The 14,912-nt window shown below is 44.0% G+C and overlaps 1 protein-coding gene across 1 annotated transcript; it reads left to right on the forward strand.

Moving 5' to 3' along the window:
* The first annotated feature begins 2,913 nt into the window (after positions 1-2,913).
* On the forward strand, positions 2,914-14,912 carry XKRX (XK related X-linked). Its single transcript, XM_006743911.3, has 3 exons — positions 2,914-3,870; positions 7,718-7,986; positions 13,121-14,912. The coding sequence occupies exons 1-3, from the start codon at positions 3,536-3,538 to the stop codon at positions 13,864-13,866; spliced, it is 1,350 nt and encodes a 449-aa protein (XP_006743974.1). The 5' UTR covers positions 2,914-3,535; the 3' UTR covers positions 13,867-14,912.

Genomic DNA, 14,912 nt, shown 5'->3' on the forward strand with positions numbered 1-14,912 from the left:
TCATGACCTGAGCTGAAATCAAGAGTCAGATGCTACCCAGGCACCCCAGGAGATGAGTGGTCTTAATGGGGAAGGGGTTCCCAGGGCCTCAGTAGTCTCATGCCTGTCAACATTTCCAGTGTCTCTACTCCTCAGAGGAGTAAAGGGCTGAAATCTAGAGATTGCCTGAAAGAGGAAAGAGAGTTGGACAGAAACAGGGCAAATTCTCAGTTTCTCCCAGGAGGGCAAAAGGAACAGGGAAATAAGAGACCAGAGGATTTAATGACCTAAAGCGCCAGAGAGTCCTAGGACTGAAAATAGAGAAGCTGGTGGGTGAGGGGGATCAGATGGCTGGAAACTTACAGGTCTGTATCAGCCATGGGGGAGTCCAAAAAAAAAAAGTATAACAGTTGGGGCTCTGCCTTTAAGCAGCTTATGGCAATGTAGTTGTGGAATAAAAAATAATATGCTTGCAATAATTTGTAATTTGGTGCTAAACCATGGTGTTGACAAAAAAGCGCTGTAGGAACTTGGAGAAGGGACATATCATGTGGGCTGGCGTCCTCTGTGAGCTGAATGGCTGACTGAGGAAGTGGGTCTTTATGCCCCAGGACTTTATGCCCCAGTTACAGTGGCTATAGCTTTTCTAGAGATGAGTGTGCCTGAGTCTTGCATAGTTTCCTGGAGGAAGTGTGGGGGAGGAAGCCTCATCATCATCGCCATTTTTAAATCATTACTGTCATCAACAAGAACCACGATAAACATTCATTGAGCATCCCTCCCTGAGTCTACACTTCTGTTGGGTAGGCAGGCCAAACACAGAAAGAGTTGAAGGACTGGTGCAAGAGAGAGTGAGCCAGTAGCGTAGAGACTGAGGGAAGAGTGAGGGCTGGGGAGGTGAAAGAAGGCTTCTTGGAGGAGGGAGTACTTGAGCTGACCCCTGAAGGAAGGTTAGGGTTTGGACTAATGGAGGAAAGAGTGCAGGACACTGTAAATGACCTCAACAAGACACAGAGGTGGAAGTGAGGAGGCAAGTATAATTAAATGAGAAAGTTTGCTGGACTGGAGCAAAGGGTTTGTGATAGGGTAACATGGATAATGAAATTAGAGAGGGAAGTAGTGTGGTGATTACAGAGAGCCTTTAGTGGCATCCAGAGGGAGGGGGTGTTTAGGAACAAAGTAGGAAGGTCTTGTAGACTTGTGTATTGGGGGCATGCTGAGGGCACAGGGAAGGAGGAAAGGCTAAAAGAATTGGGATTCTCCATTCTTTCTAGCTTCAGTCTCCCGTGCTAGGGTGACCAACTTATCCCATCCCAGCAAACTGAGATGAGTTTGTCACCCTACTCGAGATCCATCTTGAGAACAGGTTCCTAAGAAGCCCCCAGAAGTTCTTCACCCTATACTGTTGGTGGAGAACCCTGTGCCAGTTGGAAAGCCCCAGCCAATTAACACTGTGTGAAGTGTTCTCAGATAGTGTTGACCTGCCTTGTGAAAAGGAAAGGAGGAAGGATCAGCCTGCTAACCCAGCTAACCCAGCTCTGAGCAGGAGCACAGGTGCAGACCAAGATAGTGTGCCTGCTTCAATGGCAACAAGCTTTAGAAGTAGATTTGTCCCTGAATCAGCCCTGGGGAAAGGAGGCAGCAACAGCAGGAATCTTAAATCAACACAACCACAAGACTAAGTCTTTCTCCAGGCCATCATTTTGGTGGCAGCTAGTTGGCCACTCCTCACATATCCTTTGTACTGACTTCCTGCAGCAAAAGGAGATTGGCACAGGCTCTGCTACATTTAAATTATTACCAGGAGGCAGATGTTTTCTCTGTTTCTCTGGGGTTTAGAATTATTCAAATGAAGGCATGAAAACAAAAGCTCAGTGAGGTGGGGGAGGATTGATCTTAAGAATCCTGGAAATTTTCTGAGCTCTTTAAGTCACCCCTCTCAGCTTTTACTAACAGCTCTCTTGGCTCCTCTCCAGTCTATTTAGAATTTGGCACCTCTTGAGAACCTTCCAGCCAAAGACCTGAAAGTTCAATTCTAAAGTTCCTATCCCGGCCTCATTTTGCAAGTGGGGAAATCAAGGCATTATAATATGAGTTTTCAGTGCTGACCTTGAGTCTTGACAACCCCCCCCCCCCCCATCCTTTTCTATCTTAACCTCTGCTGCATACAGACTTGCCTGGAAAGGAAACTATGGCCCAATTGCCTCTCAGGTCTCCTCCGCCCCACCCCACCGTGATATTATCTGGAGGGCAATAGGACCTAGGGAAGTTTAACCCTGAGGCCGAGAGGGAGAGCGGAGAGGGGAGAGAGGAGAGAGAGGAGAGAGAGAGAGAGAGAGAGAGAGACAGACAGACAGACCTGCCTAACCGCGTGGGTTGTGCAAGTGTGCGAGCTAGCTAGTTCCCGAGGGCGGGGTAGAAGTGGGCGTCTGCTGCTTTGGGGGAAGAGGAAAGCTGTGGCTTCCCTCTGGGATCCGGCGGCCGTGGTGAGAAGCTGTTCCGAAGGCCAGCCCAAGTCCCCTTTGGTTTGTCGCGCCTCTCCACGGGGAGCATCCTTGGGCTGCCCGCCCTGGAACTCGCAGGCTGGTTTTGTTTGGCCCCAGCCGTCCCTCCCATTTGGCCCGCCCCCGCCTTCAGTGCCTTAGTTTCCCAAGCCGCCGATCTCTCCCAGCTGGAACTGCAGGTCAGGGAGGACCCCAGCAGCCGACGGGGCGTCCAAGAGTCTGACGGCATCTGCCTTTGCCCTCCCGGGCTGGCGCCCCGCACGTCGTGCTTCTCGCTCGCAAAGTTTCTCTGTGGGAAAGACGCCCCTCTAGCTTTCTCTGGCTCCTGGAGCGCGGGGGCGCTCCGCCCCTCCCCCCAGCCTGCGCTCCGGGCCCGGGTTGGTGCCTTTGCTCCAGCCCCCGGCCGGCTGCCTCGGGGGCGGAGCTTGGGGAATCGGTAGAGCGAGCTGGAGAAGCTTCGACTCGGCGCGGTTCCTAAGGGAGCAGCGGCGAGCGGGCGAGCTAGTAGCCACAGCCTAACGATAGCTTAGGGTACCTAGGCACTGAAATGAGCCCCCGAAGGGACGCTCAGGCTGCACCCCCTCTTCTGCCCTGGTTCAGTTCTCGGCAGATTTGAGAGGGCGTGCTGGTCAGGACTCCTCGAGAGGTGCTGCTGAGTGTTGGTGCCCCCGACAGAGTGGCTACCCCGCTCCCTGCGGGGCTGCGGAAGGAGAAGGGGCCAAGGAGACAGCTGTCCCCAAGCCTTTCACGTGCCTGGAATTGGACTCCGGACTGGGCGCTAAAATGCTTGCTTTTGCCCTGTCCAGGTTTCTTAGCACGTCTGTGGACGATTGGAAGCCTGGGCCAATGAAGAGTCAAGTTCAAAGTGGTACTCCCGGGTTCTCTGTCCCATACTCCCAACAAGTGTAACTTGAAACTAGAAAGAGGGGTCTCCTGCTCTAACTAGCAGATCTCCGCTCTGGAATTGTACTTGACAGCTCTCTTCAATACTTGGACTGCAGTGGCTACAGGGTTCTCTTGGGTGGGGGTGGGGGTTGCTCAGAACCTCGACAATGGACCGAGTTTATGAAATTCCTGAGGAGCCCACCGTGGATCCAACTTCATCTCTGGAGGAAGATGTCATCCGTGGGCCCAACCCTCGATTTACCTTTCCATTTGGGATCCTCTTCTCCACCTTTTTGTACTGTGGGGAGGCTGCATCTGCCTTGTACATGGTCAGAATCTACCGAAAGAATAGCGAAACCTACTGGATGACATACACCTTATCCTTCTTTATGTTTTCATCCATTATGGTCCAGTTGACCCTCATTTTTGTTCACAGAGATCTGGCCAAAGACAAGCCGCTGTCATTGTTTATGCATCTAATCCTCTTGGGACCTGTTATCAGGTGAGCAATTTTTCATTTCTACCACCCCCATAGGGTTTGTGCAGAGAAAGATGAAGCTAATATTTACAAGACTGATACTGTGCCTCTAATCAATTCTCCCATTCCCTCCCACTCTTGGCTTCCCTGCCTCCCATCCAGAAAATCTTATCTGAAACTTTAGATGCCACCACAATGAACATGTGGCATGTACCTGTGTTCCAAAACCATGTATGGTACCATTGCTGAGACTTCGGTAGACAGTGTTTGCTGTTCGGATTTGAGTTGTGAAAATTGGTACGGGACCAGCTGACGTGCTTAACCTGTGCGCACCGGCCATAGCTTCAGAGTGTGTTATTTTGACTCTGCCTTTTAGACAGTCTATAAACTGGATCTCACATTCAATTTCTTTACCCTGAGCTGCTTGGGCTGATGGTGGTGGCATTTTCAAATTTTCCAGAGTTATTTGACATCTGGAATATATTTTCAGCTATTTGTGGTCATCTAGTACCCCAACCCATTGTAGTTTGTTTTTTTTTCTGTTGGTTCATCAGTCTCTTGTGTATCTCTTTGTATCTTTCTGCAGTAAAGGTACATGGTTAGAGGGGGCAGAAGAAGATAGTCCATCTCTCTCCATCTGGATACTGGAGCACACTGTAATAGTATCAAGTCTTTCCATTCAGACTGCCTTGAAGGGATGAGAATGTGCCTTATCTTAGGGAGACAGGCTTCTGTGTCAGCAGTCTCATCTGGACGCTATGGGATTTTCAAGGTAGGGAGATGTTGCAAAACTTATGAAGTCAGGAGGAAAGAATGGACCAAGTTTGTCTTGATTGCAATCAGCTGAAGAATATGTGTCAGAGTGTTGATGTTGTAATTGCAGTGGGAAGATATTTCATCCTTAGAGAACTAAACACAGCCTGAAACTGTTCAAGGATGGAACTTCCCTGCCTTAAAATTTTTTTAAATCAATATATGCTCAAACAAGGAGGGACTGATTATGCTCCATTAGAGAAAACGGTAGCCTGGAATTCCAGTGGCCTGGAGTCTAGTCCTCCCTCTGTCATTGACTAGTTAGTTGCATGGCTTTGGTGAAATCTCTGAAGATGCCTTGGGCCCCAGTTTCTTCATCTGTATGATAAATGGGTTGGGCTAGATCATGGGTCTCAAACGCAGATGCTTACAGGGGCCAGGCAGGTCTCATAAATGAGTGAAGCAGGCCCAGTATGAGAAAACCAGTAGCTTCATGTGTGATGATAAATGAAAAGGAAGTCTCAGTGTTAGAGAAATGATGGAGAGTAGTGTGGCAAGCTAGAGTCTGCATGATTTGCCTAAAGGAGGCGGCTACTCTACGGTTCCAGCCCATTGTTTCACTTTTGGAATTCAGACCCAGTATTGCCAGATTCCCCAACTTTTCAAGAGAAGCTTCCAAGACAGGATTTTATATGAAATATCAGTTTGACTTTCGGCAACTTGACTAAATAACACAGTATGGACAAACCACAGCTGTTGGTCAGATATGACTCAGCTGGCCTATATGCAGCCTTTGGACTAAGCAATCTAAAGCTCCTTTCCAATTCTAAATCTTTGAAGTTAAGCTGTAAAAGAAAGACTTCATCTTGAGCTTGGAACCAAGAAATTTAGAGATGTTGGGGCACCTGGATGGCTCAGTTGGTTAAGTGTCCGACTCTTGATTTCAGCTCAGGTCATGATCTCAGGGTCCTGAGATGGAGCCCGCCTGGGGCTCCATGCTGAGTGTAGAGCCTGCTTAAGATTCTCTCTCTCTCTCCCTCCCCCTCTTCCCCCCTCCCCCTCTCCCCCTTCCCACCCCCTGCATGCACATGCTTTCACTCGTGCTCTCTCTCTAAAAAAACAAAAAAACCCCACAAATTAAGAGATGTCACTAGAGGAACAAGGAAAACCATTCTTATCAGCCTTTTCAAATGTGATATACTGAGTTAACAGATCAAGCACTCTGAAGGTGCAAATTTCAGCAAGTACTGCCCCAGTCTGGAGTTTAGACTTCCCTCCTTTGCTTTGTGGCCTCCCAAGCCAGCTTTGACTTGGACCCACCATATGGAGTATTGAGTACTGTATTTCATTTTTGTTATTTAGCTTCCACTAGAAATGATTGGAAAGCATTTATAATAATCAGCTAACCTGACAGCAGGGAAGAAATAATTAAAAGCTCATAAATTATATCCTCGATATGCTTATGTTCAAGGCAAATTACTTTTTAGGTAGGTAGGAACTTGATTAGTGCTATTAGGCACATGAAGGTGTTTGGAGGACCTGGCTCCCTTATATGAAATGCAAAGATATTCTGAAAATGAAAATGTGCTCTAATTTACTGAGGCTTGTAACAAGGCGAACACCCTCACCGAAACCAGTGAATAGCCTTTAGAAGCATAAACAGAATGCTTCCTGCCGCTACCTCCCCCAGTATTTTATTCAGCAGTAGCACTGATGGGCCTGGGTTAAAATCTAAAATCTTTTGTTGGAAATGCACTTAGCTTGTTTTCTTCTCTGTTCTCTCCTCCTTCCACCTTTTCCTCTCCTGCGTTTTAGAGTTTGAAACGTCCACTTCCTAGGGAGAAACTACATGCTTCAGACTGACACATATGCCCCAGTCTCAGAGGAGTCCTGTGGACAATGGCAGCCGGCACATATCCAAACCTTCCTAATTGGGAGCCAAAGGCCTAGAGAGCATATAAATCTCTGAACTTGTCTTTAGCCTATTTTTCCATTAAATTACATTGCCATTATTTTATCATCCTCCCCTCCCATCATTTCTAACCCTGTATTCTTTTCTTCCTTCTTACTCTTTCATTTACTCAGAAAATATTTATCGAACACCCACCATGCGATAAGGGTGGTGGGCAAGATAAATACAACCCATGCCCTCAGTCAGGAAAGACAGCTTACTTTTCACCACAACTGTTCTTGCTTATTATAATAGTCCACAGTTTCTATTCATTTCAGGGTGAGTGGAGGAAGCGGTAACTCAGGTGTTCCAAAACAAGATGTTCTAGTTGCCTCTCTTCTAGTCACCACATCAGAATTGCTTAAAGGCTTCTGATTTATGTGGGAGAGATGGGAGGGAGACAGCAAGAAATGGGGTCTTCTCACTATTTCAAGGTTGGTAGGCTCTCATAAGGATGTTTTCCTCTCTGTAAAGAAAGAAGGAAGTTTAAAAGGCTCTTGGCCCCAAACAGATCAAGAGGCCCCAAAAATAACCTTCAGAGAGATCTTTTGATGTTCCTGAGGGATGTAGCACATTCAGTTCTGAGTTGTCAAGTCTTTAAGTACCTTTGTTCTTGAATGGCATCACTGTATAGATGTGAGGTTTTTTTTCTAGATCCCCCTCCAAGACTTTTTGGCAAGACAATTACAGTTGTGGGCCTTGTCTTGAAAAAAGCAGAACTCAAAAGCCCCAAGTATGGAGCTGAATGCTTTGCATAAAGAATGCTTTCCCTCAGGAACTTGAGGTGTTATGAAAACCGGGGCCTTTAAGAACCTTCATCGTTTCTCCCAACACATTATTTACATAATATCTTTGTGTCCAAAGTGCTTTTCTACTATAGGCCTATTCTTAAGGAGACAAAGCAATTCCTTAAATCCTCCAAGAAACACCCTGAGATGGTGTTCACAGAGGTCAGTAGATGGCCAGCCAAACAAAAAAGGATTTAAACTCAAGTAACTTGTGGAAGGCATGACGAACTCTTTGACTCATGAGAAATGAGTAAAATGGGAATTAAGGAATGGCAAAAAGCAGCACAAACTCCCTGAGTTGTATTATTATCCCCCCATCCTACAACCTTCCTTCCCAGGACAGCTTTAGTTAAGTACCCGTGATGCTTTACCTCTGCAGATGTTTGGAGGCCATGATTAAGTACCTCACACTGTGGAAGAAAGAGGGGCAGGAGGAGCCCTATGTCAGCCTCACCCGAAAGAAGATGCTAATAAATGGCGAGGAGGTGCTGATAGAATGGGAGGTGGGCCACTCCATCCGGACCCTGGCTATGCACCGCAATGCCTACAAACGTATGTCACAGATCCAAGCCTTCCTGGGCTCAGTGCCCCAGCTGACCTATCAGCTCTATGTGACTCTGATCTCTGCAGAGGTTCCCCTGGGTAGAGGTGAGTGGGGTCAGGAGAGGGGAGGGCTCCATTTAAATCAAGGGTCTTAGAAATCCAGACCTGAGCTGTCCAATACACTGGTCATCAGCTTCATGGGGCTATTTAAATTAAAATGAAACATGGAATAAAAAATTTACTTCTTCAGTCATACTAGCCACATTTCAAGTGTTCAATAGCCGTGGTTACTGTATTGGATAGCACAGGTATTACAGAACCTTTGAACAGCACTGGTAGATAGTCAAAGAAGTTGGGGAGCCAGACATCTTAGGCCTGCCAGATTTCTTTAACTGGCATAAGCTATTAAGGCTAAAAATGCCACAGATAAGCCCTCTCTGGACCCAGAAGTAGCTGGTAATACCAGCAGTCAGTAGGACACTTTCCCTAGCCCAGAGTGTTTAAATTATACTGAGGGTTTTTTGTTTGTTTGGGTTTAGGGATGGCCATCTTTTAATAAGAGGTTCCCAAATGTTACTGATCACGAGAAAACATATTACTGGGTGGAAGCTCCTTTTTAAAAGAATTTTTTCTCCTACTCAGACCAGACTCAATCTGAGTGTGGGGAGGCCAGGAATCTGTATTTAAAAAAATATACCCCAGTTGATTCTGATCAGCCACATTTGGGAACCACTGATTTAATTACTTCTCCCAACTCCAGTGGGGAGAAAGAAATGGGGGTGTGGAATGAATACTGGTGAAAATGAGCCTTGGTCCCAGTTCTGACCTTCTGTGTGATTTTTGGAGGAAGTTACCCAAGAGGTCACAGTCTTAATTTCCCACTTGTAAAAGACGGATCCTTAGATGAGTAAGACCTCTAGGAGAGGAGGAAATGTGAGTCATGTTTTCAAAGTCAAGATAAAGTACTGTTAATGAGTTTTAACAGCTCAAGATTAGCTTCGTCTGCTTGGGCTGGAGCTGGTACAGCTGTGGGTACAATTTTGAACCATTTCCTTATTATTAGATGCTGATTCTGCTTGGCGAAGCCCCATGTCACAAATGAACCTAAGGAGGGAATTTGTTCCCTTTTCTCTTTTCCTCCACTAAGAATTGTTCATGGAATTGTTGGTCTTGAAGCTTTTTACGTACCTAGGATTGACGGTAGTGTGAAGAGAAAAGGAAGTGATGATGCTTTTCCTCCTGAGAATTTTGAAGGTCATCAAATCATCTAATTAAAATATGTATACGTTACAGAAGTAATGCATGCACAAACCGATTGACCTGCAAGTAATCATAGATGCGTAGAAAATTTCTGGAAAGATATGTCAGAAACCATTTACCTCTGGGGAGTGAAAATGAGAAGTCCTTTGACATTTACCTTTTACTTTATACCCTTCTGTATGGTTTGAAATTTATATGGTTTAAAATTTTTGCTATGACCATGTATTACTATTTTTGGTCCTTATTTTTTTAATTATAAAAATCAGACATGGTTATGGTAAAGAGTCAAAACCACACAGAACATATATCAAATAGGAGATGTAATTTTACTCCCCAGAAGTAATCTCTGTTAACCATTCAGTATATATCCTTCCAGACTCTTTTTTTCTTTACTATGTAAACATACATACAATATATATGTATATGTATTTTCGTCAAAAAGGGCTGTATTAAACATTCTGTTCAACATGTCTTTTTTCAAAAGTATGCCAATATATCTTCCTTCAACGGTTACTTATATATGCATATATAATAGTAAATGATAAATAGATAACATATTTTCCTTATATGAACTGGACCATTCTTTGTTATTTCTCTAATCTTCTATTGGTAGGATTAAAGTTTGTTTCTGATTTTTGCATTCAAAAAAGTTTTTTCTAATCACAAACTATGCTCCAGCGAACATCTTTATAAGTATCTGTGTACCGGAATGAGACTTCCTAGGATAAGTTCTTAGCAATAGAAGTGCTGGGTGAGAGGCTATGCATGTTTGGAATTTTATCAGTACTGCCAAATAGCCCTCCCAAAAGGTGGTGTGAATTTATATTCCCACCTGAGGTGTATGAATGTGCTTTTTCTTTATATATTAAACTAAATATTATTTAGTTGTATAATTATAAAATAACTGATTACTTAAATAATTTGCTCTTAATTGTGAGGGTAGCTGAGCATCTTTTCATGTTTGGTTATTGTGTTCTTTAAATTGCTGATTTATAGTAGGTTGTCTTTTTCTTATTAATTTGCAGGAGCAGTTTTCTTATTCTGATATTAATCCTTTCTCTGCTGTAGATAAGTGTGTATGTATACATTTATGTGTTTTGTATTTGTGTACATACACACATTTTAAATGGTCTTCTGGCTTTCTGAAGTATTAAATTTTTATGCATTTAAATTCTTTATTGCTTTTGGATCTTGTGCACTTCTCACAAAGGCCTTTCACAACCCCTATCTGATAGGGCAATTTAGCCCAATCTTCCAAATAGATGAATTTCCACAAGCAGTTTGTCAATTCCCCCACCAAAATACAAAACAAAGCAAAACAGTAACAACAACAAAAGAAAAAAAATTTTATTGAGACTGTGTATTGGGCTTGCATTAAATTATTTAGGTTGTTTTGGAGGGAATTTACATCTTTACAGGATCAATCAGTTTCATATTAGAAGATGATGTATCTCTCCATTTCGTTAAATAGTTTTATATCACTTTATTGAGGTATGATTGACAGAAACCTCTACCTATTTAACATATCCAGCTCGATGAGTCTGGAGATAAGTATACATCCAGGAAATAACCCCACAGTCTATGCCATAAATGTGCAAGGCCCGGAGCAGGAAAATGATACAGCTTTATTGAAGTACATTAAAAAATATTTAATGAAATGTACTTCAGTAAAGTTGTATCGTTTTCTTGCTATAGGTTTTGCACATTTTTGTAAGGCTTATTTTTAGGTATTCTATTAGTTTTTAAATCACCTGATTGCCTGAGTAGGGGAAATGCACGTACTAGTCTTTTGGAAATGGGGAACGATGATGATGATGATGATAGGAGGTAGCAGATAGCATCTACTATGTTCTGAACATTTCTCTAAGCCCCCTGCATGTAATTATTTCATTTAATCTTTACAACAACCCTGTGATAGAATTATTACCCCCATTTTAACAAATGAGGAAACAGAGGCATTGAGAGGTTAAGCAAATTCCCCTCATGCTTTCATAAGTAATAGTTGGCAAAGATGGGATTGGAATCCAGGATGCCTGCCTGCAGAGCCCATGTTTCTAACTATATCGCTCTACAAAGGATGCAAGGGAAACTTTCTCTGAGGCCTTGGTTTCAATTCTTTGGTGCTTTCTCCTATTAAAAACTTGCTGACAGTACCATCTCTTAAAGTTTGGTAAACAGTTTTTGGGGTTAGATCTCCTCATTTTCATCCACTCTTCTGTCTTCTCCTTGCTACCCCTTTTTCTAATCTCTTTTTCTCTTGGAGGCCATCTGGATTAGCATAGATGAGCAAATTCACTAACAGCATTATGATCTCTTATGGCATGAGTCTATTTGTAGGGAGACAGATGGAAGGTGTTTTTACATTTATTGGAAGCATCAGGCTTTCTTTTATTACACTACTATCAATAAATGAGTTCTAATTTAAGGGAAAGCATCACCACACTTGGCTAGATGACATTCCCAACTAGGAGCATCAACTCTTAAGGATGGGACTAAGAGTGGTTTATAAAGCTAAGAGTATATCAAATCGTTTTGTTGTGCACCTTAAACTAATACAATATTATATGTCAATAATATCTCAATAAACATGGAAAAATAATAAATAAAAATAAGGCTAAGAGTAGACCCTTCAAGAGAGTCTCTCCAGTCTTTGAGATTCCAACACTCTACTTAGAGCTGAAAAGGATCTTGGAAACAAAGCTGTGCTTCTTTTTGGGTTTCCATGGGGAAGTCTTCACTTTACTTGCAGATTAAGTTGACATCTCCATGGCTCCAGTTCCCTGGGATCTAGTATTTTTATGGGAACAGAAAGTTCCAGCTTTTTTTTTTTTTTTTTTTGATGAGTTACCCCTCAGGCCTCTCACTCTCCTTGAGAGCAGTAGATTTTTCTTAGTGATTGGCATTCTTTGATATAAAGGAATGAAAGGAAAGGGACACCGTGTGATCTATAGTTGAGACTTAGTGTGGCAAGTTATGGAGCATCCTGACCCTTCAGGGCCCCAACTCTAAACAGTGGCATGGATGTGATACGCTTTGAAATGGGGTTTAAAAAAATTTTTTTAAACCACTCTGGTAGAAGTTTGGAGATTCCTAAAATATACCAAAGCACCTGGGTGATAAATTGATATTGCTGATGATTTATGCAAGCAATTCTAGAGTATCTCAGTGAATTGGGGAACTAAGGCACATAGATATTCAGTGGCTTTCACAGAGCTGAACTAAGGGCTTCTAATTGTAAATATTCTATGCTGCCTCTCTAAACTCAGAATTCCTCATTAATTCCACAAATATTTATTGAGCACCTACTATCTTCCAGGCAGTGTGTTAGGCTCTGGGGACACAGCATGGAACAAAGTAGCCATGGTCCTTTCTGCCTTCATGGAATTTCCAGTATACGTTCTGACACATTCTAGAAATAAATACAAGATTCATTCCTTAAAGAAGATATGTGTCAAAGAAGGGACTTCTGTAGCCAAAGGCATTACCTATGAATTTCCTAGGACTGGCTTTTTTCAGAATTCCTTCTGCCTCCTTCACTGTTTGCTCAGAAGCCTATTTCATCAAGTGGGTGCTGCCTTATCCCTTTATATATGTGCTCTTCTTGTGTTAGTGACCTCTCAATGCTAGTTCTGAGATCCACTCTTCTTAAAAAGTTCATTTTGTATGTTTCCATGATTATTAAAGTGTTGCAATGTATGTTCATTTTGGGACATTTAGAAACTAGAGAAACATAGAAAAAAAGGATTTTGAAAACTGGTATAATCCCTAGCACAAAAAAATATATTTTAGTTTATTTCTTTCCATTTTTTTTCCTGTGCATGCTGTGTGCTGTGCTAACATAGCTGTGTTCATACGTGAATTTGCTCTTAACTGGGCCCTCGAGCCTCACCTATCCTCTCTCTGGACCTCCGGGTCTGAGTTCAAGCTTCTCTAACATAGTCTGATTGTCTATTTTTTCTGTTATTTTTTTTTCTTACAGCTGTGCTAATGGTCTTTTCCCTGATCTCTGTCACCTATGGGGCTACCCTCTGCAATATGTTGGCTATCCAGATCAAGTATGATGAATACAAGATTCGCCTTGGGCCGTTAGAAGTCCTCTGCATCACCATCTGGCGGACATTGGAGATCACTTCCCGCCTCGTGATTCTGGTGCTCTTCTCAGCCACCTTGAAACTGAAGGCTGTGCCCTTCTTATTGCTCAACTTCCTGATCATCCTCTTTGAGCCCTGGGTTAAGTTCTGGAGGAGTGGTGCCCAGATGCCCAATAACATTGAGAAAAATTTCAGCCGGGTTGGCACCTTGGTGGTGCTGATCTCCATCACCGTTCTCTATGCGGGCATCAACTTCTCTTGCTGGTCGGCTTTGCAGTTGAAACTGGCAGACAGGGACCTCGTTGACAAAGGCCAGAACTGGGGGCACATGGGCCTGCACTATAGTGTAAGGTTGGTAGAGAACGTGATCATGGTTTTGGTTTTCAAGTTCTTTGGAGTCAAAGTGTTACTGGATTACTGTCCTTCCTTGATTGCTTTGCAGCTCATCATTGCTTATCTGATTTCCATTGGCTTCATGCTCCTTTTCTTCCAGTACTTGCACCCATTGCGCTCACTTTTTCCCCACAACGTAGTGGACTACCTCCATTGTGTCTGCTGTCACCGGCACCCTCGGGGCAGGATTGAGAACTCAGAGCCATCCCGAGATGCTGAAGCAAGGCAAAGCATTGTCTGAGATTCTGTCTTCTGGGTCTTTTGGGATAGGCTGGGGGTGGCCAAGAGCAACTTTGAAACTGAAGGAGAGGATGAGGCTCATAGGTGAGTACCCACTGGGACATTTTCTTGAATTTTCTGGTAAGCCTCTAAGAAGAAAGGGCAGCTCCCAAATAGGATTTATTTCCTTAAGATTGACTGTTATGTTTGGAAACCCAGGGTAGCTACTATAAACCAAGAAGGGTCAGAGATACTGTGAACCCCCCTCCCACCCAGGGCAGCTGTTTGGCTGCCCTAGGGGATAACTTACCTCCAAGCACCTTAAGCTCTCTGGATGTGATCTTGTAGCTCTGCTCATTTGCTCCAGGGCATTCCTGAGCTTTCCTAGGGCTGAGATGAAGGCCCAGAATTCCACCAGAATCTGATCAGAAGATGTGACAACTTGCTAATTATGGGTACCTCCCAGGAAACTGGCTGATTAATGTGGAATTGTAACTGTAAGCATGGCTGGTTTTTTTTTTTTAATCCACTGAGAAACTGTGGTTTAAGAAGCAAACCCCCACTACTAAAAGAGCTGCTTCCCAAACAAGTTAGCTTTCCATTCGGATTTTACTAGTGATCATTCATCAAAGACCTCTCTTTTCAAGCAGCCCTTCCTAGGCACACTCCGAGGAGGGAGTGTGGAGTAGGATTCCTGCAGGGCATAAGCCAGAATGACTCTTTCTCAGGGACCTGCAGGGGCATCCAGCTTGTGGAATGGAGTGGTTGAGTAAAATCTCTCACTTCGTGCCTCGTTATCAGGAATTCCCTCCAACCTGGTTTTTCTGTGCTCTTGTCATTTTACTACTTGATATAGATCTCAGAGAAGCTGAACTGTAATTGAAAATGTTTCTAATGTATGGAAGAAATGAAGATTGTGTTGTGTCTCCTACTGTTCTGAGTATTTTGCTGGTTTGGGGGGGGGGGGGGGGGGGGGGGGGGGGGGGGGGGGGGGGGGGGGGGGGGGGGGGGTGGGGGCGTGGGGGGGGGGGGGGGGGGGGGGGGGGGGGGGGGGGGGGGGGGGGGGGG

This window comes from Leptonychotes weddellii, chromosome X, assembly GCF_054177405.1.
Source record: "Leptonychotes weddellii isolate Sample4059 chromosome X, ASM5417740v2, whole genome shotgun sequence".
In the NCBI taxonomy this organism is placed as follows: Eukaryota; Metazoa; Chordata; class Mammalia; order Carnivora; family Phocidae; genus Leptonychotes; species Leptonychotes weddellii.